General features: G+C 45.0%; 1 protein-coding gene across 1 annotated transcript in view; it reads right to left on the reverse strand.

The window, feature by feature from the left end:
• hhla2a.1 (HERV-H LTR-associating 2a, tandem duplicate 1) overlaps positions 1–23,606 on the reverse strand; it is a 40,098-nt gene extending 16,492 nt beyond the window's left edge. Inside the window, exons 1-6 of the mRNA XM_063204206.1 lie at positions 23,276–23,606; positions 13,934–14,242; positions 12,145–12,426; positions 1,116–1,466; positions 487–582; positions 229–288 (exon numbers count right to left, since the gene is read on the reverse strand). Coding sequence (XP_063060276.1) covers positions 229–288; positions 487–582; positions 1,116–1,466; positions 12,145–12,426; positions 13,934–14,242; positions 23,276–23,345 — 1,168 coding nt within the window. The 5' untranslated portion in view covers positions 23,346–23,606. The remainder of the gene's footprint in view (positions 1–228; positions 289–486; positions 583–1,115; positions 1,467–12,144; positions 12,427–13,933; positions 14,243–23,275) is intronic.
• Positions 23,607–24,320: the final 714 nt, after the last annotated feature.

The following is a 24,320-nucleotide window of genomic DNA, read 5'->3' on the forward strand; positions in this document are numbered from 1 at the left end:
CGGGGAAGGATTGGCAAATGACCCGGGCCGGAAGCAAACCATTCTACTGAATCTACCGTTAGGCCACGACAGGGCCAGGCATTATTAAACTTGACCGGACTAAAGAATACATACAGTACAGTATAACAAGTTTTTCAGGTTTAATAGTAATAAATGAATGAAAGTCATCCCTGAAAAAGTTCAGCATATCTGCCAGACTGTGCCTGTGTGGCTGTAGGCTGCCCTTACCTGGTTGCATAGGCTGCATCTCTGTGTCCTCGATCACAATGTCCTTCTGCTGTGAGCGAGCTGCCACATGGGAAACAGAGACAAAGAAAGCATGCATTGGACATACTGTATTTATGTGTGTTTGTGTGTGTGTGTGTGTGTGTGTGTGTGTGTGTGTGTGTGTGTGTGTGTGTGTGTGTGAACCCGAAGGTGTTGCATCACTAGGAGGGCATAACCTGGCCACCTCCAACCCACTCAAAGCCACCATGTCTGTCTCACCTCTCCTCCTCTTGCAGATGAACACGGCGATGATCAGAAGGCCCAGCACAATCACCACCACAGCCACGACCCACAACTCTGTCTCCTTATTCTCACCTTCGAAGATACACAACATACAATACATGCATTAGTATTTAAAGTACTTACTACTATTGAATGTGTGTGTGTGTGTGTGTGTGTGTGTGCGTGTGCGTGCGCGCGTGTGTGTGCGTACGTGCATGCGTGCGTGCGTACGTGCGTGGCGTGCGTGTGTGTGTGTGTGTGTGTATCCTCCATCATTGGTAGGCGTCATATTTGGAGAAGGAGGTGTTGTTTGTATCCTTAAAACTGCTGTTACTTTGAGACCGTGTTGGATTGTTGTGACTGAGCATTGTCGTATCTGTAGCATTTATGTCCTTATGGACAGATACATAATATATTATGAATTGCGGACATAAATTAAGTAGGCTAGTTAAAGTGTGTGTGTGTGTGCGTGCGTGCGTGCGTGTGTGTGTGTGTGTGTGCGTGTGTGCATGCGCGCACATGTGTGTGTGTGTGTGTGTGTGTGTGTGTGTGTGTGTGTGTGTGTGTGTGTGTGTAGCTGTACGCTGCTGTACTGTATATGTGTGGTCAGTGAGCAGCTTATTTACCAGTTCTACGGGCCGTCTGTGGTCCCGTGACGTTGACCCAGGTCTGGACCACGTGTCTGGTCTGGAGGGCGGCAAAGTTGCAGGCGTAGCTGCCGGTGTTCTCCCCACTCTCGGGGCTCAGCAGGCGGAGAGATCCATTTCCCAGCAGCACTTGCTCCTGGTCCAGCTCCACTCGGCCCTGCCAGGTGCTGCTGCTGGTCTGCTGAGTGCGGCTGTCGTACGTGAGGAGGGTGATGGCGGGGTTGCGGCCATCTTGGCTGAAGGTCCAGGAGAGAGTGAAGCCCTCTGGTGGCGGCTTTGGGGTGATGCAGGGGACCAGAAGACTTCTGCCGGACACACCCGTAATGTCCGCTGCAGTGGTTGAACAGACGATATGCTTTCAAGAGCTGGTCGGTTAGGGTTAGCAGTGATAGTTAAAACTCTCCCGTGAATGCTGATGCTAGATGTTTTCTGATTGATATTAATTAAGATGATGGGTGCTGTGGTACATGCAGTGGTGTAGTCTACGTAGAACGCGTGTATACGGAATATACCCACTTCTAAATTTCAGGGATTTCAGTATACCCACTTAAAATTGATTGATCCATTGTTTTGAATAGCACAAATATATACAGTATACCCACTTCAAAAAATGCTCAAATATACAGTATACCCACCATAAAAAAGTAGACTACACCAGTGGGTACATGTCATTTCCCAACCCTACCCCATTTCCCTCTCATTTGCTTCTTGTCTCTCCCTCCCTTTGGGGTGAGTGATGCAGAAGACTCTGCCGGTCGGACACACCCGCTCTCAGGTGAGCAGTGGCAGCCTGCCATCTAACGCCCCGTGAATGGTGATGCTATCAGATGTTTTCTGATTAAGATTGTTTGAGGCGGTGGGTACCACAGCTTAATCAATCTTAAAGGAGTATGCCACTATTTTGGGGCTTAATATAGTTAAAATCGTTGGCTGGGGTTTATAAAGGTGGTAAAGTGTCTTATTTTTCATGTGAAGCGTTGTCTTGCTTTAAGACAAGTTAAAAGAGGGAGTATGTCGCTAAGCTAGTGAAAGTCAATGCATCCATGTAGCATTGCTACATGCTACACGGATCCATTGACTTTCACTAGCTTAGCGACATGCTCCCTCTTTTAACTTGTCTTAAAACAAGACAACGCTTCACATGAAAAATAAGACACTTTACCACCTTTATAAACCCTGACCAACGATTTTAACTGTATTAAGCCCCAAAATAGTGGCATCCCCCTTTAAGTTGTGCACAACCACCCTGCTTATGAATGGGCTGCTCATGGGGACCCAGGTTTGAATCCTGCCGGGGTCATTTCCCAACCCTAACCCATCTCTCTCCCATTTGCTTCATGTCTCTCCCTCACTGCACTATCAACAAAGCCAAAAAAGCCCTTAGAATATCAAAAAAATATTGATGAAGTCTGTCAAATTCATCATCAAATGCACACACACATACGTGCTTCCTCTCTCTCTCTCTCTCTCTCTCTCTCTCTCTCTCTCTCTCTCTCTCTCTCTCTCTCTCTCTCTCTCTCTCTCTCTCTCTCTCTCTCTCTCTCTCTCACACACACACACACACACACACACACACACACACACACACACACACACACACACACACACACCAGGGCTTAACACTAACACACGCCAGGTAGCCAAATGCGGGTGAAAGTCGGCGTTGGCTAGTAGATACCGAAGGTTCACTAGCCATTCTGGCGGGTCCGTCACTATTCTAAATGATGAGGCACCGCATTTTGTAGTTTTTTCCCTCGGACCGTCTTTGCTACAAACGCAATGCAATGCGATTTCGCGAGCCTACAATACCCATGAAGCACCCGTGTCACGTGTCACCTGTGTCTCACGCAGGAGAGGAATCTGCAGATAGAGCTAGTCTTGCGAATATGAGTGGCAGCAGCGAGCTACCGGCACATCAGCGCGCGTTTGGAAATATCACTAAAAACTTTCATGTGAAAATAAAGCAGCGAAGTTCATCTCAACTGACCTGTTTTGGGATCTGTCATTAGTACAATGCATAGTAGTAGTGGACATTAAAATGACCAAGGCGAGAGGAGAACACCTCAGTCTTGAGAAAGTCTTGAGACTAATTAGCGCAGTGATAAGACAAGGACACATGCGGCATTAATAATGTTCGGTTTAAATCATTTTCTGATTTGCCTGTATGTCTTCATACCTTATTCCTCCATGTTTCTTGTGCCGTTGTTCCCGACTGTCAAACGGGGCTTAAACAACGCGCAGTAGTAGCCTTCCAGACAGTACAAAATCATGTCCCATGTCCCTTCGCATGTGCCCATTTTGCTTTGCGTCCGTTTATATTTTAATCAAATCGAGCAAATTGCGTTAGTTCTGGCAGACCACGTAGTCAACGCTCTCATTGCCTATTGGCTGTCACCGACCCAACCCATACAGATGTCTACGAATTATCTGCGCCTTGGTTAATTAGCTGCTGCTCGCAATTGGATGGTAGCGTTTCTGGCGCCTCATTTAAACTACCAGATCTGTTTTGCTGCCATTGCTCTTTTTTGCTGCTCTGCTTTGCTTTGAACCTGCCGCATACGATGCTATTATTGTTATTGCTGCTACTCACCCTGTCAACCAGCATGGATCTCCGTCCACGACAAGAATCGGAGAGTCAGCTGGACGACTCGGAAGACACAACAGAATTGGACACCATTGAAGACACTCAACCTTCTCAAGTTCAGCCGGGACAGGACGCGACACCGGGCGGGCTGTCCACGGCGTGCCGCAGCCAGAGTCGAGGCCGAGGCCGAGGCCGCAGCCGGGGCCCCGCCAACCCACCGGTACAGCCAGCAGCTCCCGGCCAAAAATGCACCCAAAAGCGCAAGAACTCCTCGCCAATCGGGACCGCCAAACGTCCCCCCCTCTCCGGTCCAGGACGGCACAGCCACGAGCGCCTCTCCCAACAACGCTGTACTCCTCGCGCTAGCCAGCATCCAATCCTCCATCACGTCCATTAACACCAGGATCCAGGCGTTGGAAGACCGTCCGAGCCAAGTACCGCCTGCTCCCGTCATGACGCCTGCTCCCGTTATGACACCCGCTCCCGTTATGCCGCCTGCTCCGGTGCCGCCGACAGTTCCTGCTCTCCCTGCCGCCTCCGTCTACTCTCAACCGGGGCCGCTGCTCTCTGACACCATTCCCAAGAGAACCTTGGCGACTGCAGTACCGGTGTCCACGGGTGCTCCTTTCTTCACCCCGTCTGCTGCCATCTCGCACCAGCTACGGAGCCAAATACTAGCAGGTAACGATGTTAACTTGGTCAAAATTCTGCTGAGCTCTGAGTTGTGCGATAGGCGCACTGTTGATTGCGGCGATGTGTCAGTAATTCTAAAGGACGGTGATCCAAGGCTGGCAAAATCATTGACCCTGGCCGAGTTCAACGTGGCTTTCGGTGTATATAGAGATGTCATCTGCGAGGTTTACCCCTCGCGTCGAGCCGAACTGGACACTTACTTAGCTATTATTTCAGATCTGGCCTTGTCCTACGGAGGACTAATGTTTTATGACTACCACAGGTCATTTTCTGCTAAAGCAGCGTCATTTATACAGCGCTTTAATCAGCGGCTGGACTGGTCCGTGGCTGATCTCAGCCTCATCAGTAGGCACTTCACTGGCCATCACACACTTGCCTGTTCGCTCTGCGGCTCCCGTTCACACTCCACCCACCTCTGCGCAAAAGCCGCGCAGCCCCAGCCAAAACCTGGCACAAGCGGCGTGTTGGATCACCAGGTGACTGCCCCCTCAAGCACCCCGCTATGTTACAATTTTAATGAGAATGTTTGCAAGTTTATCAATTGCCGTTATCTTCATGTTTGTAGTTACTGCGGGGACAGCCACCCCAAATCGGTGTGTCCAAGACGCGCACGTTTCGTGAAAAAGGAGAAGAAATAAAGCCGTCCACCCCAGTCAACGTTCCGAGGCTGGGGAGGGCGTTGAGAAATCACCCCAATCGCTGCTTCGTCAATTATTTGATAACTGGACTTGTCCATGGCTTTTTTGCAGGTGTCTCTGCGATGCCCAATGTTCCCCTCATTTGCAAGAATCTGTTGTCTGCCCTTAAAGAACCGAGTGTAGTTGATGCTTTGATCGAGAAAGAAGTAAGCAAAGGTTTCATGATTGGCCCCTTTGATGATGCACCATTCCCATTATATAGAATAAATCCCATAGGCATAGCCACCCGGAAATGTTCTGGAAAAAAACGCCTGATTATTGATTTATCCGCGCCTCACGATGGTTCAGATCAAAGCATCAACAGCCTAATTCCGGCAGCACCATTTTCTCTGTTTTACAGTACTGTCGACGATGCCATTAAATTTATTAAAATAGCTGGTCTAGGAGTCTGGCTCGCAAAGGCAGACATAACGGATGCTTTTAAGGTCATGCCGTTGCATCCGTCTCAGTGGCATATGTTTGGCATTCGATGGAAGGGAAAAATGTACTTTTCAGTAAGATTAACCTTCGGCTGTAGGAGTAGTCCAAAAATGTTCGATACTCTGTCAGAAGCACTGTGTTGGATATTGCTTAATAACAACCAACTGCCATTTGTGCTCCATTTACTGGATGATTTTTTGTTAGTCGATTTTCCTACAGCCAAGCCCGACCATTGCATCACGGCACTCAAGCGCACGTTCGAGAGCTTGGGTGTTCCGCTGTCTCACGAAAAAACTGTTGGCCCCATAACCTCAATTGAGTTCCTGGGCATAACCCTTGACTCGAATTTGATGCAAGCCTCTTTGCCCTCCGATAAATTGGAGCGCATCAGACAAGTCATGCACGAGGCGCAACACTCTACAATTTTTACTAAACGAGACCTCCTTTCACTGCTTGGTCACCTCAACTTTGCGATGCGGGTTATTCCCCAAGGACGATCGTTTATCTCCAGGCTTCTCGACCTCGCTAAATCTGTTAAGGCATTACAGGATGTTGTTGTTATGGATATCGGCTGTAAATCTGAGCTCAGGTTTTGGTCTAGGCTGCTGGATGACTGGAACGGAATTTCTTTTTTTCGTAATGATTTTTTGGAATCCTTGCAGAGCCTTAAACTGTACACCGACGCCGCTCCCTCAGTAGGTTATGGGGGGTTATTCAAGGACCAATGGTTCGCAGGCGAGTGGCCAGAAGAATTAAATTCTTCAGATAACCCTCTATCTACAGCTGTTTTAGAGTTGTACCCTATAGTCGTCGCTTGCATTTTATGGGGAAAATACTGGTCTAGAAAGCAAATCGTTTTTTTCTGCGATAACGAAGCCACGGTTAATATTATTAACAAAGGCCGATCCTCAGTGTCATTCATAAATAAATTCGTCCGACGCCTTACATGGTTGTCAATTGAGGGAAATTTCTATTTTCGAGCAGCCCATGTACCTGGCTTAAATAATGAAACCGCCGATGCTCTATCTCGTTTCCAATTCCAGAGATTCCGCCTCCTGTGTCCAGAAGCAGCACCCTCCGGTCTGGAATGCCCTCCGTTCAGCCAGACTGTCCTAGATTAAACCCCAGATTTATGCCCTATTTGCAAACTGCTGCCCAATACATGCGTAAAGGCCTGAGCGTATCCACATTAAAATCATATGATTCTGCATGGTCTCACTTTAGCTCATTTTGTGCCGCACTGTCTACAGTTCCCATACCAGCGAATATAGCTTGTGTTAGTGCCTTCATTGTACACTGCTTCGAGTCTCGAAATATGCAGCCATCCTCCATCAAAAGCACGATAGCAGGCATACAATTCCACCTGCGCTGCACGGACCCATCAACCATCGGTCTACTGGAGAACCCTTCGATTCGGCTACTGCTCAATAACGGGCTCAAAAAACAGAACCCTCAAGGCAATGATCGCCGCCTTCCCATGACACCTTCTCTATTGCAAACAATTATATCACGGTTGAGGGAAGGGTGTTTCTGCCATTATTCTGATTTGCTTATGGAAACCATGTTGCTCACCGCTTTTTATGGCTTTCTTAGGGGTGGTGAATTTTGCACACGCACAATTGATTTCAACCCTGCTCACGACCTGACTATTTCTGATGTTGGTTTTCATTCGCACTATTTCACTTTATTTCTAAAGCATTCCAAAGCTGACAGGGATGGTAATGGTGCCTGTATTTATGTGTCTGAAACTAACGATGGGTTTTGCCCTCTGTCCTCTATGTCTGCATATATGAGGAGCCGTCCCGGGGCTGGACAGCTGGAGCCGTTGTTCCTCACGTCAGATGGGAAGCCGGTATCCAGAGCCTGGTTCGCCGCTCGTCTCCGCCTACTCTGCCAATATTGCGGTCTCCCACCTGAGCGTTACACCGCCCATTCGCTGCGCATAGGAGCGGCGACTACTGCAGCGGCCACTACTCCAATCTCCACCCTGAAAGCCATGGGCCGATGGTCTTCCTCTGCTTATGAACGCTATCTCCGGCCTGACGCATGGGCTATTCTCAACGCTCAGAAGTCTATGAGCGCTGCCTCCTAATTGTGCTGCTGTTTCGCTGCTGGTGGTTAAATCGTTTGTAGTGCTGGTGGTTCATGCTTGCCCCAATTAATTAAATGTCTCGCATCACATTCCTGTCCGTGTCTCTTTAAACAGCCTCGGTTTTTATTATTATTGTTAACATGGTTATTTATATCAGGTAGCCTAATTTTCATTCTTTTATTGGGGGGGTCGTAAGATACCCAGAGTCCAACTAATCCATTGGCCTGTCTGCGGTTTTAGTATGGTCTGTTTGGGGGGTATGTTGCCTTTCCAGCTAAATGGAAGGCACTCCACCTGAGGATGCTGCTGTTCCCTGTTTTTTATTTTTCATGGAGCTCATGGAGAAGCTTGGGAACTTCCTCCGAACAGAGCCATACCGCCAAATACAAAATGTGTGCATTCAGAAATAAAGCTTCTGAAATGTATCTTTGTTTCGCGTCTCATCTTTGACTAGAGTGGTACTGACAGAAATCGAGCAAATTGCGTTAGTTCTGGCAGACCACGTAGTCAACGCGCTCATTGCCTATTGGCTGTCACCGACCCAACCCATACAGATGTCTACGAATTATCTGCGCCTTGGTTAATTAGCTGCTGCTCGCAATTGGATGGTAGCGTTTCTGGCGCCTCATTTAAACTACCAGATCTGTTTTGCTGCCATTGCTCTTTTTGCTGCTCGCTTTGCTCCCACCACCTCCCCTGCTCCACCAAATTGTCATTTCCAATCAATGTCATATTGTTGTCATTGTTGCTTGCTCTGTTCTAGGGGGTATGTTGCCTTTCCAGCTAAATGGAAGGCACTCCACCTGAGGATGCTGCTGTTCCCTGTTTTTTATTTTTCATGGAGCTCATGGAGAAGCTTGGGAACTTCCTCCGAACAGAGCCATACCGCCAAATACAAAATGTGTGCATTCAGAAATAAAGCTTCTGAAATTTATCTTTGTTTCGCGTCTCATCTTTGACTAGAGTGGTACTGACAGAACTCTATTAAACGGAATGATTCTGTAGTTACCGGCCGCATATGTGTGTGCCTTCTAGTAGATAGCCTACTTTTATGAGAAAATATTCCAGAAGAGATGTTATTCCACATCCATGACCGAGGACATGCGAAGCTTGGCAATGACTTTGCACTATCTACTTTGCGCATCGAAAGTGCCCTTCAGATCAAAGACGGAAATATTTTCCTCTCATGTAGCTTACATTTGTGCCCTTCCACAACACTGTGCTTGGTGTTTCTGCACGGCTATGCCATTCCTCAGATGAGTTAATCTGTTCTTATAGCATGCATGCATGCATGGACCAGTTAACAACAATTCTAGTTATTAGGCCCTATATTATATTATATTATATTATTTTATTTTATGTTATATTATCCTACATTACATTATTACAGCCTATTATATAATTCATTAAAGCTGCTATGATGGTTAAGAAAATTATGGCTAGTGAAAAGGCCCAATGGCTAGTGAGTCACGAAAACCACTAGCCAAAATGGCTGGTAAGCGAAAAAGTTAGTGTAAAGCACTGACACACACACACACACACACACACACACACCTGTTTCTTTCACATGGACATGCAATCCCCCCTTTGTGCACTGGGGGGCAGTAGGCCTCATCCAAGTTACTGGTGGTTGGCGGAGTCTGTGGTGTGTGTGTGTGTGTGTGTGTGTGTGTGTGTGTGAGAGAGAGAGAGAGAGAGAGAGAGAGAGAGAGAGAGAGAGAGAATAAATAGGAGATTGTGAGTACTTGCGTACTGAATACTTACCAGCATTGGCAAATTCTAAGTATTCATTATGACTGGGAAAATTGCACTTTTCATACATGATAGTGTGGCTCTTCTCCATGTTGCATTTAGAATTTTCAGCAGCAGACATTTTTATCTGCAAAACTTATTGCGCTTTGGTACTAGTTGTTTATTATTTAGTAAACATTAATGAAAAGATCAAATTTGGCAATAGGCAGCATTGCAGTGCCTACTTTGGCCACCATCCTACACAGTGCCCTTTTAACTAATTAGACTTAACCCATTAAAACACAGCGTTATACATTTATTGTTACCAGTACAGTATAGCAATGACGAGTAGTGCATTACTAAAGGCCCTGTGTTTTGTCATAGTAGTGTAGTACTATGGTAATTAACCTTTCAGTGACTATTACAGCGTGCCTCAGAAGGGGCTACGTACTAGATGTTTTTGGGAAGCGTAGCCCTGTCCACATTGTGGCTTCTAACCTGCATGTAGTACACAGTATATGTCTCTGCACTAGAGGGCAGCACAGCATCATCCCACCGGTAACACTTTATTTTAAGGATACATCTATTAGCACTAATACGGTAACACTTTATTTTAGGGATACATCTATTAGCACTAATACATACAATGTGCCTGTATAAGTAACTTATAAGGCATGTACAAAGCAAAATCAAACATTTGTTAGGCATGTATTCGCAAATGTCTTGTTCATGCACAATAAGGGATTTATTACCAATTTAACCTTAGTAAGGACCTAATAGGCCTGAGTGTTTGCTTGGTACATGCTTTACAAGTTACTTATGCAGGCATTAGTATTGTATGTATTAGTGCTAATAGATGTGTCCCTAAAATAAAGTGTTACCATCCCACCTAGTATCTCAGGTGGTTAGTAGCCTGAAAGTGAAAGAGAAAGCCCATTGGGAAACTCCAACTCCCCTTGTCATTGTGACACAGCACTCCACAGCACACAAGTGAACACTGCACACTGCACACAACGAAATTGCATTTATGCCTCACCCGTGCAAGGGGGCAGCCCTCAGTGGCTCCCCATGGGGAGCAGTGCTCATACCATGCTCAGGGTACCTCAGTCATGGAGGAGGATGGGGGAGAGCACTGGTTGATTACTCCCCCCACCAACCTAGCGGGTCGGGAGTCGAACCGGCAACCTCTGGGATGCAAGTCTGATGCCCTAACCGCTCACCCATGACTGCCCTATAGAGAGAGCCAAATTGAAGCCCACTAGCCGAAGAAAATGTCAAACTCATTTCAGTTCAGGGGCCACATACTGTACAGCCTATTTGGTCTCAAGTGGACAGGACCAGTAATGCAGGTGCAAAATATAGAACATTTCTGCTTTATACCAGAGTCTAATTGCTAATCTTAAGGTGAATGACAGCGGGTGTAACAGGAACATTGACTGTAAATGCACATTTGTTCTCAAGTGTTAAAAGCCTGAAATCTCACACAACTGCAGAACATTTTGTAATTTTCTTACATTCTTGACATTCTTAGTTTATTTCCCCTCTACAAGTCTGGGGCCGGACTGAACTGTCTTATGCCTCATGCCTTATGTTTGACACCCCTGCCGTAGAGCCATGGAACCTAAACTCTAAATGAGATTGGTCAGACAACCCTCTGGGATTGGGCATCTGGGTTGTGAATTTTGTTGAGATCAGTTCTAAGGTCCCTTGGGATGCGGCTGGATTTACGTAAGCTATATTGCAATTATTACATGATGTAATATAATACTGTGGTCAACAACGCACATCACCTCTGACTCCTGGTCGCTAACCTCTCCCTTGTAACCATGGCAACACAGCCAGATGGGCAGCCAGCCAGAGCTGAGCAAAGGAAATGATTGTCATAAGAGTATTTACAGATATAAGGCTGTTATATAAACATTAATATGAATGTAAAAATATACATATCCTTTCAGATTTTCAATTTTTAAATATATTTTAAAGGGACACTGTGCAGGAAATGGTCAAAAAAGGTACTGCAACTATGCTGCTCATTGAAACTGCGCTGCCTGTTGCCAAATTTTATCTTTACATGAAAGTTTACTCTGTAATAAACAAATATTTTCTAGTATGGTCCAAGTACAGTCATTTTTGCAGCTAAAAATGGCTCTTTTTGAAATTCAAAATGGCGGACCATGGAGAAGATCCCCTTTTCATGTATGAAAAGTGCAGTTTTTCCAGTCATAATGAATACCTAGAATTTGATGGTGGTGGTAAGTATTCATGAAAAAGGTAACATTAGTGAATGGACAGCATGAATTCTGGAAATAAACAACAAAAAATCTTTTCCATACATAGGCCTACACAGAGTGGTAGTGATGTGTGTGCGTGTAGTGTGCATAGTGTGTGTGTGTGTGTGTGTGTGTACTGTATGTGTGTTTGTTTCTGCCCTCTGTGTGTGTGTGTGTGTGTGTGTGTGTGTGTGTGTGTGTGTGTGTGTGTGTGTGTGTGTGTGTGTGTGTCTCACCTCCCTCCACTAACGTAGCCCTCCACAGCTGCTGTGTGTGTGCATGTGTGTGTGTGTGTGTGTGTGTGTGTGTGTGTGTGTGTGTGTGTGTGTGTGCGTGCGTGTGTGTGTGTGTCTCACCTCCCTCCACTAACGTAGCCCTCCACAGCTGCTGTGTGTGTGTGTGTGTGTGTGTGTGTGTGTGTGTGTGTGTGTGTGTGTGTGTGTGTGTGTGTGTGTGTGTGTGTGTGTGTGTGTGTGTGCGTGCGTGCGTGCGAGCGTGTGTGTGTGTGTGTGTGTCTCACCTCCCTCCACTAACGTAGCCCTCCACAGTTGCTGTGTGTATTTGGTGCGGACGCTGCAGACGTAGGTGACCCGTGCGGGGGGGCGGCTCAAGGTCATCAGCGTGCCCTCCGCGTCATACAGACCCTGGGGGTCAGGGGTCACACGGTTGGAGCTGCGGAGCTGGGAGGGGGGCGAGGGGGGGTCCGTCTCCCACTGCAACGAGGGGGCCGGGTACACGCCTCTGGTCAGGCACTGGACGCTCCTGTCTGGGGTCAGCCCGATGCTGATGGAGCTGATGGGTGCTGCAGATGGAGAGCAGTGAAGGAAGAGAACGAGAAAACTTTATTATATCGATATTATCCTATTGACAGAGGGAAAATATATCATGAATTAACAGAATGTAACGACTACATTTCTTTCTCTCTCTCTCTCTCTCTCTCTCAAAATTCAATCAGTTGACTCTTTCCTCAGCTGTCTCTTTTCTTTGCCTCTGTTTCCTCCGTCTGTCTCTGCGCTGGCTTACCACACAAATAGACCAGCCGCGACAAGAGTGAGGCGAGCGACGGAAGTAATTGGCTTTGTATTGAGTCGCGCAACAAAAGCGATTCTGGAGACTAGAGGCGATTTGCGCGACAAGAGTGACAGTTTGAAGTTCAATTCCTTTCAACTTTCTATGACGTGGTTCGGCGACCAGACGTGACAGCCAATGGCTGTATAGAGGTCAGTGACCACAGCCAATGGGAATGTTTGAACGTTTTGCCTTCTGCTTGTGACGGACATACAGTAGTGGCTTCAATTGCACGTATCGCTCTGTCGCTTGAATCGCATCGCGCATGATCTATTCATGGGTTAAGCAGCGGGGATTGGAACAAAGTCAAAGGTACTGTAGTATAGCATCATCACCTGACACAACCTGCCTGAAATCCAGCCATTGGAAAATGCCTGAAATTAAAAGGCATTCCCATTCCCAGAGCAATTTGAAATAGAAGCAATAGCCAGCTTGACCAAGCCTGGTTCCTAGAACACCTCTGTGTGTGTGTTTGTAGCTCTGGAGCCCCCTGGTGGAGCTCCAACACACACGGAGGTCTGGGAGACTGCAGCAGGATTCCATTTCTCAAGTCAACAAATAATCAGAGCATTTATTGCTTCAATATCAATGGCGAGCTGCATTGAGGAGTCACAGGATATATTATAGACTAAATTGACGCTTTAGAGATCAACAGAACATTTTTTTGAAGGAATTTGTTGATATCGAAGAAATAAATGCTCATATTGATTTTTGACTCCAGACCTAGTCGTGGAGCTCACGAATCTGCACGGAACTACAGGTCTGGCAAGATCCAGGCAAAGCTTGACCAGATTGACTTCACAAAATCATAATATCCCTGGACTTTGTTGTAATATACTGTAAAAATGTGGCACACTTATATTAGAGTGTTTTAGTGTATACAGTGTACACAGTGAGTGAGTGTACAGCTATTGGGAACATCAGCTAGCTGGTAGACTAAGGTGCTGTTTACACGTAGCTGGATATTTTCATATGTGGATATTTTTTTCTCCTGGTTGTATTGGTTTTGCATTGGTTTTTTTGGCCTTCCGTTTCCACGTAGCAGATATTTAAAATCCAGATATAAAAAGCAGGAGAAAAAAATATCCTGTTTAGGGGGCTGAAACGCATTTGTTACAATGGAGGATTTATTTTTATCCACATGTTGCGTTTACACCTAACAGGAGAAAAAAATACCCTGCTAAAAAAATATCCTGCTACGTGGAAACAGCACCTAAGAGCACCTGTCCTGAACCCCTTACCCTCCACTTTTACGATGACTATGGAGTCCTCCTGCTCTGCTTCTGTGGTGTTGACTCGACACGTGTAGCGCCCCCTGTCGGCTGGAGTGCTGTGCCGCAGGAGGAGAGAGGCGTTTCCCTGGGAAACCTGCTCCTTGAACATCGACACCTTGCTGCTGCTGCTGCTTTCTTCTGATTGGTCCTCTGCGGACAGGAAGCTGTCTAGGAGCACATCCTGTCTGTACCAGTGGATGAGCACACTCATAGTAGCGGTGGGTGTGAACGTGCAAGGCAGCATGCAGTCCCTGGAGAACACACACGTCACTTGTTCTGAGATGGAGAGGGAAGACAAGGGACATTCTTTAGTATATTAGGTGCATGTTGCTTGCAGAGCAGTAGAGGTACTTTATTGTGGTGTTGAGCAGCATAATAGACATTGCATTAAACTCTTAATACAAGACCCTATTATACAGTCAATGTGGTGTAACTTACCTCATTGGCAGCGGGCAGCGGCCATCATAATGAACTACTAAATGTGTAATAGTGTAAAGCGTGAAGTCTTTCAATACAGTGTTGCACTTATAAAACGAGTTACAAAGTTTACAACATGTTCATGGACCTCTGGAATAGAGTAGATGAACATTCCTCAGGTATTGTAGTGTTATAAACCATGTTTATGATATTGCGGGAGTGCAAACTTGGGAAATGGTGTGGATGTGAGTTGTGTTGCTGTAGTGTAAACCGGTGCTTCGAAAAAAATGTATTGGGTCATAATGGAACAGAGCATTTTCCCAAGGACCCCGAGATCGCACAACAAATTACGGTAACACTTTAGTTTAGGGATACATCTATTAGCACTAATACATACAATGTGCCTGTATAAGTAACTTGTAAGGCATGTACAAAGCAAAATCAAACATTCGTTGGGCATGTATTCACAAATGGTTTGTTCATGCACAATAAGGGATTTATTACCAATTTAACCTTAGTAAGGACCTAGTAGGCCTTAGCATTTGCTTAGTACATGCCTTACAAGTTACTTATGCAGGTATTAACATTTTATGTATTAGTGCTTATAGATGTATCCCTAAAATAAAGTGTCACTCAAATTACATTTTTACAAAATCTATTTACGTCAGGCTTATGTGGGAACAATGTGGGCCCACCGCAATTGTGTATTCCATATTACAGTTTGTTTATGTTCGCTAAAGCACATTGTTTGTAATTCTGGCTGCCTTGACCGAACTCTTCATACACATACCTACCTATGACCAAATTAGCCAAACTATTAGCGCAAAATTGCTTTGCGCTCAATTTGCAATTTATAACACACTCTTTACAAAATGTAACAAAAACAATCCATTGCCCCACCGCTCATTTTGCATTACTGTGAACACAATTCGATACTTTGTGTGAATGATTTGGTACAAAAACATTACATTTTACAACTGTGTGTGTACGTTTTGGGTTTTGCTATGTACTCATTTTTTTTGGATTTGATGTGAGGTTGCTGTATTCATGTGAAGAGTTCTGTAAAAACAGCTGAAGTTACAAAAACGTTTCTTCCCCTTCGTAATGTGGTCTGGACGCCCAGCAGCCCCCGGTCCACACTTTGAGAGCCACTACTATAACTCTCTTTCCTACTTCAGCCTACGCACACAGCACATAGCCAATATTTCTTACTGCACACATACATATGCTAATGCTTGCTTAGGCAACAGTCCATCACAGCTGTGTTATTGAAGTGGCACGCGGGCCAGATCCTGCCCAGAGGTGTGATCCAATACTCATACTTTCCGCCCTTTCTGCACTGTGTTTGGGTGTCCATTTCTAATCGCGGCAGTAAAGTGTACTGTAAATTACCCGGATAACGCCCCCAATACGGCCATTTTTTGAAGTGTGGAGTTACTGTACACTTTTCGCACTCAACGGCCGCCATGTTTGTAACGTAGTGTCAGATCTGTCAAACGGCTGAATCTCCGCGATAACAGCTTAGTTTTGATTCCAAAGACAATCGCCATGCGTATTAGAGGCAGGGGTAACTTTAAAAAGTGTCAGCATAACGAACAGTGCCTTCCGTAATGAATTGCATATTGGCGGTTGGTAAACTCTGATGACACGCAACCAACCGTCATTTCCGTTAAGTGTATCAGACAGAACGGGAATCGGAATGTACTCGCCTCGTGAATTGCGAGAGGGTCCTTCACTGCACTTAAACAAGGTACACAGTACAGAGGGCGTATAATGGAACACACCACAGGCGCGGCAAACACTTGACCAGCCATGAGGTTGGAACAAATGAAAGCATATGCATGTGTGTGTGCTATCTGTGGCCATATGGCCAGACGAACTGATTTGCACAACATAATTTGACCCTTAGGGACAAATAATTGGAGACCACTACAGTAGGCTATCTGTGATTAAAAAAAATGAACCTTGCTGGAGGTGCTTCACAGATTGTTGGAGATGCTTCACAGTTTTTACAATCTCTAACCACAGGGTTCTTTGTCAAAAGTATTCCAGTTTGCCATTGAACACTGCTCTCACACTTGCTGTTGTCATGATGGCAGTTCAGACCAGAAGTCCAGGATCCATTATCAGGATGGAAGTCCAGACCAGAAGTCCAGGATGCATTATCAGGATTTAATTGGGGAATACATTTGTTCTATATTGTTTTTTTGGTTTTGAAAGGGTTTTTTTCTTTGGTGTTTTTTGGTGTTCGGGGTGGGCAAGTTCCCCCAAACCTCCCCTGGGATGAACCCATGGCTCAGGCTTTTTGTCAACAGATATGGTAGCATCTACTCAGGGAAACACAGCAGTCTCACCAAGCAAGGCCACATCAGGGCACGTCTGGGGCTATATTAGATATCAGCTGGGTCCAAATCAAGTCTGGACTCTTTCCAAAGTCAGCTGCATAATGCGTGTGTCTCCAGGGCCGCTGACAGCTCTTGCCGGGCCCGGGACAAAGTCATTTGAAAGGGCCCCAAACCCAATTCTGGGCCCCCTCTCACCATGGGCCCGGGACAACAGACCCCTTTGGCATCCCTGTGTGTGTGTGCAGGGCAGCTGACAGCTCTTGCCGGGCCCGGAACAAAGACATTTGAAAGGACGCCTTAATGTAAGGATGACTCAATTTTGGGGCCCCTCTCTCCCTGGGCCCGGGACAACTGACCCCTTTGTCTCCCCTGCCAGCTTCCCTGTGTGTCTCCACATCACTCTGTCAACTTTAGCTGTCTGCTGTCTGCTGTCTGCTCTTTCTCTCTCTCTCGCTCTCTCTCTCTCTCTCTCTTTCTCATACTCTCTCTCTCTCTCTCTCTCTCTCTCTCTCTCTCTCTCTCTCTCTCTCTCTCTCTCTCTCTTTCTCTCCCCGTCTCTCCCACAGCCCCTTTGCTGGAAAGGTCACAGCTATTTATGAAGTAGAACTGGGATAGTGAAACACACATCATGCACTACACCCACTCACACACACACGAATGCACGCACGCACACACGCATACACACACACACACACAAACCCACACACACACACACACACACACACACACACACACACACACACACACACACACACACACACACACACACACACAACATATGTATATGATGCATGCCTTTATGAAAGGGGCACATGATGCATACAAACACAGATAAGGAAATCACAGAAACCCATATCTCACCTCCCAAAACAATGGTGAACTCTCACAAATTCAAAGGTAAGAATCAGACATAACATAACCAAGCGATGTACTTCTGGATACCTCTCATTTCAGCACGAATGCCTCTCTCCAAGCATACATGAATGAGTGTGTATCCCAAAATGAACCTGAACACGTGGTCTCCATCCTACTATGAGGTGAAGCAAGGTCTTACCGTAACAACCAAGCATACAAACCAACACAGGGTGGAACACCCAAAAACAATCTTGGGTCTATTTCCATTTCTGATCCTGACGGATTTACTATGGATTACTGGAATCCTATAGGAATTTAGCCAATGCATATCTGAGTGAAATTATATGGTTGGGAGGCTCTAGTCTCTCTCTCTCTCTCTCTCTCTCTCTCTCTCTCTCTCTCTCTCTCTCTCTCTCTCTCTCTCTCTCTCTCTCTCTCTCTCTCTCTCTCTCTCTCTCTCTCTCTCTCTCTCATGCTAAATGTCAATGAGGGAAGCACTGGGTTAACAACCAGACATATGACACCGTACGAAACATACATGTGCGTACGCTTTGGGTAAACACACCCAAACCCACCAGGAGAAGGTCAAACATGAGGGTAGGGATGGATGTCTGGAAACACACTGATATGATCTGCTCTCTCAAAATATGACGGCTCCTCAAAAGAACCCTTAGATGGTTTGTGAGGGAACCCAAAAGTTCTCTGAAGAACCTAAAAGTTCTTGACAGAACTCGAAGGTTCCTTAGTGAACTCCTCCAGACACAGCGGCAAACCAAGGGTTCATCAAACAAAACCTTTAGGGGTTCTTCATTTTGCTACTGTGGAGGGACCCCTAAACGTTCTCTGAGGAACCATTTAGAAAACATTGGGGTTCTTCCAAGCACAAGCATGTTTATCAGAGAACCTTTGGGAGTTCTTCAAGGAACCCTTCATTTTTGCAGTGTGCTTTAGACTCACGCTAAGAAGGCCCTAACCGCACAAATACACCGGTCGCGACATGAGCGAGGCGAGCGACGGAAGTAATTGGCTTTGTATTAAGTCGTGCAACAAACGCGATTGGGGCAACTGAAGCCGATTTGCGCGATGAGAGCGACAGTTTGTAGCTGAACTCCGGAGAATATTATACAAATGAGCTATGACACAGTGTGGCGACAGCCACCACAGCCAATGGGAATGTTTGGAATGCTTGCATTCTGCTTTTCATAAACATACTGTTGCTTTAATCGCTTGTATCCCTCTTGCTGCACAGAAGCGATTCTCTGTCGCTTGAATCTCGTTGCGGCTGGTGTATTCGCCCAGTAACAGGTCAAGTGTGAGTGCTTGTTCACTTTGCATCATTCATAGGTTTGACCAGTTTTCGAATCAACAGGGGTACAATAGCTATAAACTTTAAGGAAGGATCTTTAGTATATCAGCACACATTTCTATTTTGTGTAATACAAAAAGTAATCAAATAAAATGCGAAAACTAATATATAATACTGGTTTTCGATGTTTTTATGCTGTCCGATTTTCCAAATATAAGTTTCAGTCTTCATATTACTGTAACACATAAAAACGTTTTTTGTGTAAAATATTTAAAAATATTTATTCAAAGTAATTATTATAATATGACAAAAGTGTTTACAAGCCTATTATGCTTTAAATTGTAGGCCTACATTAAATCGGGAATTTTGTGTGCGTCCAAGAAAATTGTGTCAACTGCGTTATCCACTGAAACCCCCTCCATAAATAAGCAATGGTTTGGTGCTAAGTCATTTGACCAACATCATAAAATGACGTAGATTTGAATTCAAGTCTTCAATATTTTAATCAATACCGTTGTTTGGTCTTAGATAGGGTTAATTGTCCATCAACTGTGCTGTCAACATATTCATTAAAATCGGATATAGTAAATCATATATACAAATATACAGACAAAGCTTATACAGTAAAATATGAATTAAGGTCTTGGGTGAAAGCTTTGAGGTCTGCAGTTACTAGCACAACACTCTAAAATGGCAGAAATGTCAACTGTGTTACCGTCAACTGGGTTAATCATCAGCTCAGACAGTTGTCATGACAGAGTTGTTATATGACACGGTTGTTATGACAGAGTAGGCTATGTGTTGTCACTTAAAAATGCTTGTTATTGGACTTATGCACTTTCAAACTTAATGTCTTTTCAAATGAGTGTTATTTTTATGTAGGCCTATATGTTTAAGATGACATGAAATTTGTCTGCATGGTTGACAAAATAAGCAAGCAATATTTAAAATATAGCCTATTAAAAGTAATATATTAAATGTAAAAAAATGTTTTAAAGTAATTTAAGATTATGATTAGTTTGTTTGGAAACTTAAGGGTAAGTAGTACCATGGAAACATAGGTTATTCATTGAAATGATACTGATATTTTGACATTTTGCTTTACGTGAAATGTAATTATAGAATGACTCCTGTATGCCTGTGAGGTTTATCATTCAACATCCAACCAGGTCATCTTATCCAAAGCGGTCTGTACCTCTTAGTTTTAATGTCTCTTGGATGAGGAGCAAATTGTCTATAAAGCTGAATGAATAAACTCAGTTGCTTTCAGCTGAAGTCTTTGCACATATACTAGTATGGGCAGTGCCAGACATTTCTAACTCTATAGGCCAGCGCTATTCAAATGGCAGCCCTGGGGCCAGATGCAGCCCTTGGACAGTAAGCTTCTGACCCCCCACAAGCCCCTTCAAATACAGAATCGTTTTTTTGAATTTAGAGATAAAAGTATGGGCTCCGTTATCATGCTGAAACGGGACACGGGACGTTAAAATGCAGGAAATTACATCTAAGAAATGCAAACATTTCTGGGGGAGGACCCCCAGACCCTCCACTTCAATGAAGTCTCCCATATTTTTTTCATTGACAGTCAGCAACCATAATACATACGTACAAATGGTTCGGCCCCTTTACTGGGAGGAATTTGAAAAAATGGCCGTCGTTGAAATATAATTGAATATCCCTGCTCTAGGTTATGTAAAGTAGAAGAGTGCCCTATGTGCCCTTTCAACCTTACACAAAAAGTTCTATCTCCCCCATCATCCCCTCCCCCCATCAACTCTACCACTCCCTGTCTAGCCCACAGGTCTACCTCTCTGACTCTCTCAAAGGCTTTGTCTATCTGTTTGAGTCACATCGTTAACTTGTCACACGCAGGAGAGCCCATTGTGCCACAGACGTGTGTAGGAGTCACTTTCAAAGGCACAAACACAGAAACAGAAAACAGAAAAGTTTCCCGGCAAGATCAAACAACTCGATAAGCAAACCCACAGACTGACGTGAGTCTTTAATGCGTGTAAGCAAGTCAACAGGCTGTGTAGCCATACGCAGAGAGGGAAATTATGACTGTGAGTGGCCCTGCGAGATTAACATGATAAGCCTTTGCCTTTAGAGTGGGAACTGTCTCTGTGTCATAGGAGGACACAGACTGGTACAGTGCATATCCCACTCCCTCCCTCCTGGACTTTGAGCCGGAGAGAGAGAGAGAGAGAGAGAGAGAGAGAGAGAGAGAGAGGGGGGGGAGAGAGAGAGAGAAGAGAGAGAGAGAGAGAGAGAGATTGAGAGAATACCAACATTATACTGTACTGTAGTATACTGCCGTGCAATACTAGAACGCAGTAACTCAAAATGGTCGAAAAAAAAATTATATCGGAAATCGGTTCTAAACTACCTCATTTGTCTTGTGTCCAAAAATGGTGGTCCAACACCGTCCCGTTTTGGAGAAAACTCATTTTGAAAGTGCAAAACTGACCCAAAAAAGGTTAAACAAAAACGCAGTAAATCGGCGAGTTACTGCTGCACGTTCCAATGGGACTGGTTTGGGAGAAGACAGTAATACAAGCTAAGAACGCAGTAACTCCTGCAGTAACTCCATTTTGTGGCAGTAATACCAGCCAAGAACGCAGTAACTCTGTTTTTTGTGGCAAAAAGACACATAAATGTTGTTTTTTTTGGGGTTTTTTTGTGTGCATTAAATTTCTATCCTAAACAAGCATTACCAGGAAGTGTCACCACCAATTTACCGACAACACAGTTGTCGCGCCATATGGAAAACTTTGAAGCCTTTTTTCTCAGTTTGCCGTTTTCAGAGTTACTGCGTTCTAAGATTGTAGGGCAGTATAGCCCAGTGGTTCTTAACCTGGGGTGCGGGCACCCCCTGGGGGTGCGCCAGAGATTTCAGGGGGTGCGTGGAATTTCGCTTGTATTGAGGTTGTCACCAAAATTCTGCTAGCGAACATTACAATTAGGCCAAATTAAAACATGTTTTGGTCCCCATGCTAAGACTAATATATCCACCAAGAATAATTGCAATTAGTCACTTTAATAACTTTTAGTGCATATACACGTGTAGACGTTTGGGTTGGGGGTGCACGGCTTGTTTTGGGCACAGGTAAGGGGGTGCTTTAAGAAAAAAAGGTTAAGAACCACTGGTATAGCCTATCAGTAACCTGCTGTGTATTCAGCTGAGTGTCATAGGTGCAAGCCGGACCATGTGTGCATGGGTGAGGGTGTGTACAGGGTTGCCAGATGAGGCTGATGATTTCCAGCCCAAAAAATGTTCAAAATCCGCCTAGAAGCACAAAATCCCACCCAATTCTATTGATTTCTATGGCAAAAAGTGGGCAGGTTTTTCTGATAGATGCCATTTTTACCCGCACACGGCCATCCTAAGCAGCCCAATTGGGCGCGAACCAGCCCAATCTGGCAACACTGGGTGTGTACAGCATGTGCATGCTTCGGAACGTATCACATGACAAATTGGCATTTCTTCAAAGTGAGATTCACGCTACGCGGAATTCAGAATGGCAGGTGTAAAGAACTTTACGATGAGAAGCACAGCATACGGCAGCCTACATTGAATATATTGTATATAATGACACAGTGTGTGACACAGATTGGACATGGAAAAGCACACACAGAAATCACTGTGCTGAGAGATGTAATATTAAAAGTGCTATAAAACTTAGGCCTAAGTTGTATAAGTATAAAAGTGTTATAAAAAAGTGACGCTGACAGTATGATAACACACGAAAAGCATGAGTGGAAGCGAGGACATACCATTGCAACATAGACCGAGGCGTTGAATCCAAGTATGGTAGCACCTCATAATGCAAACCGACCCGTTCACCAGTGGATATGTAATAGTCATTGAAAAGACCCCACTACTACCACATTACATTGGGAATGTAAAAAGTTGCTCGTTGCCATACTGGTGACAGCAAATTTTTAACAGGGGCCGTGTCATACTGGAACAGAATAACTATGGGACTCTGTGGAAACTTACAGCACAATGGAGACTATTTGGGTGTTTGGTCTGCAACGGCACACGTGAGATAAGACCACTGGAGATACGGACAGAATGATACTGGAAAATGCAACTGAAAGAAAGAATGATACTGGAAAAAATGATACAGAAACCACAACAAATGTGTGCAGTGTGTGTGTGTGTGTGTGTGTGTGTGTGTGTGTGTGTGTGTGTGTGTGTGTGTGTGTGTGTGTGTGTGTGTGTGTGTGTGTGTGTGTGTGTGTGTGTGTGTGTGTGTGTGTGTGTACGAGTGCGTACGAGTGTGAGTATGTGTATGCATTCATGTGTATGTGTGTGTGTGTGAGCTTGCACCTGTACAGTATGTGTGTGTGCGCGTGTGAAATAGGTTAGTATAAATTGCTTACCTGGAAGCTTACACTCCCCCAGGGTCAGTATCCATAGCAGCAGACACACACCTCTCAATGTCCCTGTCATTCTCTCTGCACGAGGACACCACTTTTCTCTTTATCTCCCTCTTTCCCTTTTCTGTTTCTCTATCTGCTATTCCTCTTTCCGTCTGTCCTATCCTTATCCTTTCTCCAACTTTTTCCCTTTCCCTAACTTTCCTTTCTCCCTTGCCAGTTTCCCTCCTCTCTCCCCTCTCTCTCTCTCTCTTTCTCTCTCTCTCGTCTACGTTCTTGTCTCTCTATCCTATCTCTTTCTCTGCCGCCCTCTGACTCTATCTCACTCTGTTTCTCTCTCCCAGTCTGTCTTCTTTCTCTCCGTTCCGCCAGTGAGAGGTGTGTCTGTGCTCGAGTCTCCCTCCTGCTCTGAGAGGACTCATTCAGAAGCTATTCAGCAGCCTCTCGAGCTGCGTGGGAGCCCGGCCAGACGCCTCACAGTCACAGGCAGCAGCAGCAGCACACACACAAAACCCAAAGAGTCGCACAACTCTCTCACTCACTTCCCCTCAGGTACCTCGTCTCTTATCAGTCTCTGCAGCAGTCACACAAAACCCAAAGAGTCACACTGCTCAGCTCACTGACTTCCCCTCAGGTACCTCGTCTCTTATCAGTCTCTCCAGCAGTCACACACACACAGGTATAAACATAATACAGTATAAGCATAGTATGTAGTCTGAGCAGAGGTGTCAAAAGTAGAAGTAAAAGTAAATTCATGTTGCATGTACTACACATTTAGCACATGGTACCTTGTGAAGTAAATATACAGTGTTGGGTAAATACAACATATGGTAGGCTATTATACAGAATGAGTACAGTACTGTATAGTACAGTATGTCACAGAAGGGAGTACACCCCTCACATTTCTGCAGATTTGTAAGTAAATCTTTTCATGGGACAACATTACAGAAATTTCACTTTGACACAATGAACAGTACGTATAACTTATATAACTGCTTCAGTATGTGTTTCACTGAAAATAATTCGAAATACAGACATTAATGTCTCA

Source organism: Engraulis encrasicolus, chromosome 7 (genome assembly GCF_034702125.1).
Source record: "Engraulis encrasicolus isolate BLACKSEA-1 chromosome 7, IST_EnEncr_1.0, whole genome shotgun sequence".
NCBI lineage: Eukaryota > Metazoa > Chordata > Actinopteri > Clupeiformes > Engraulidae > Engraulis > Engraulis encrasicolus.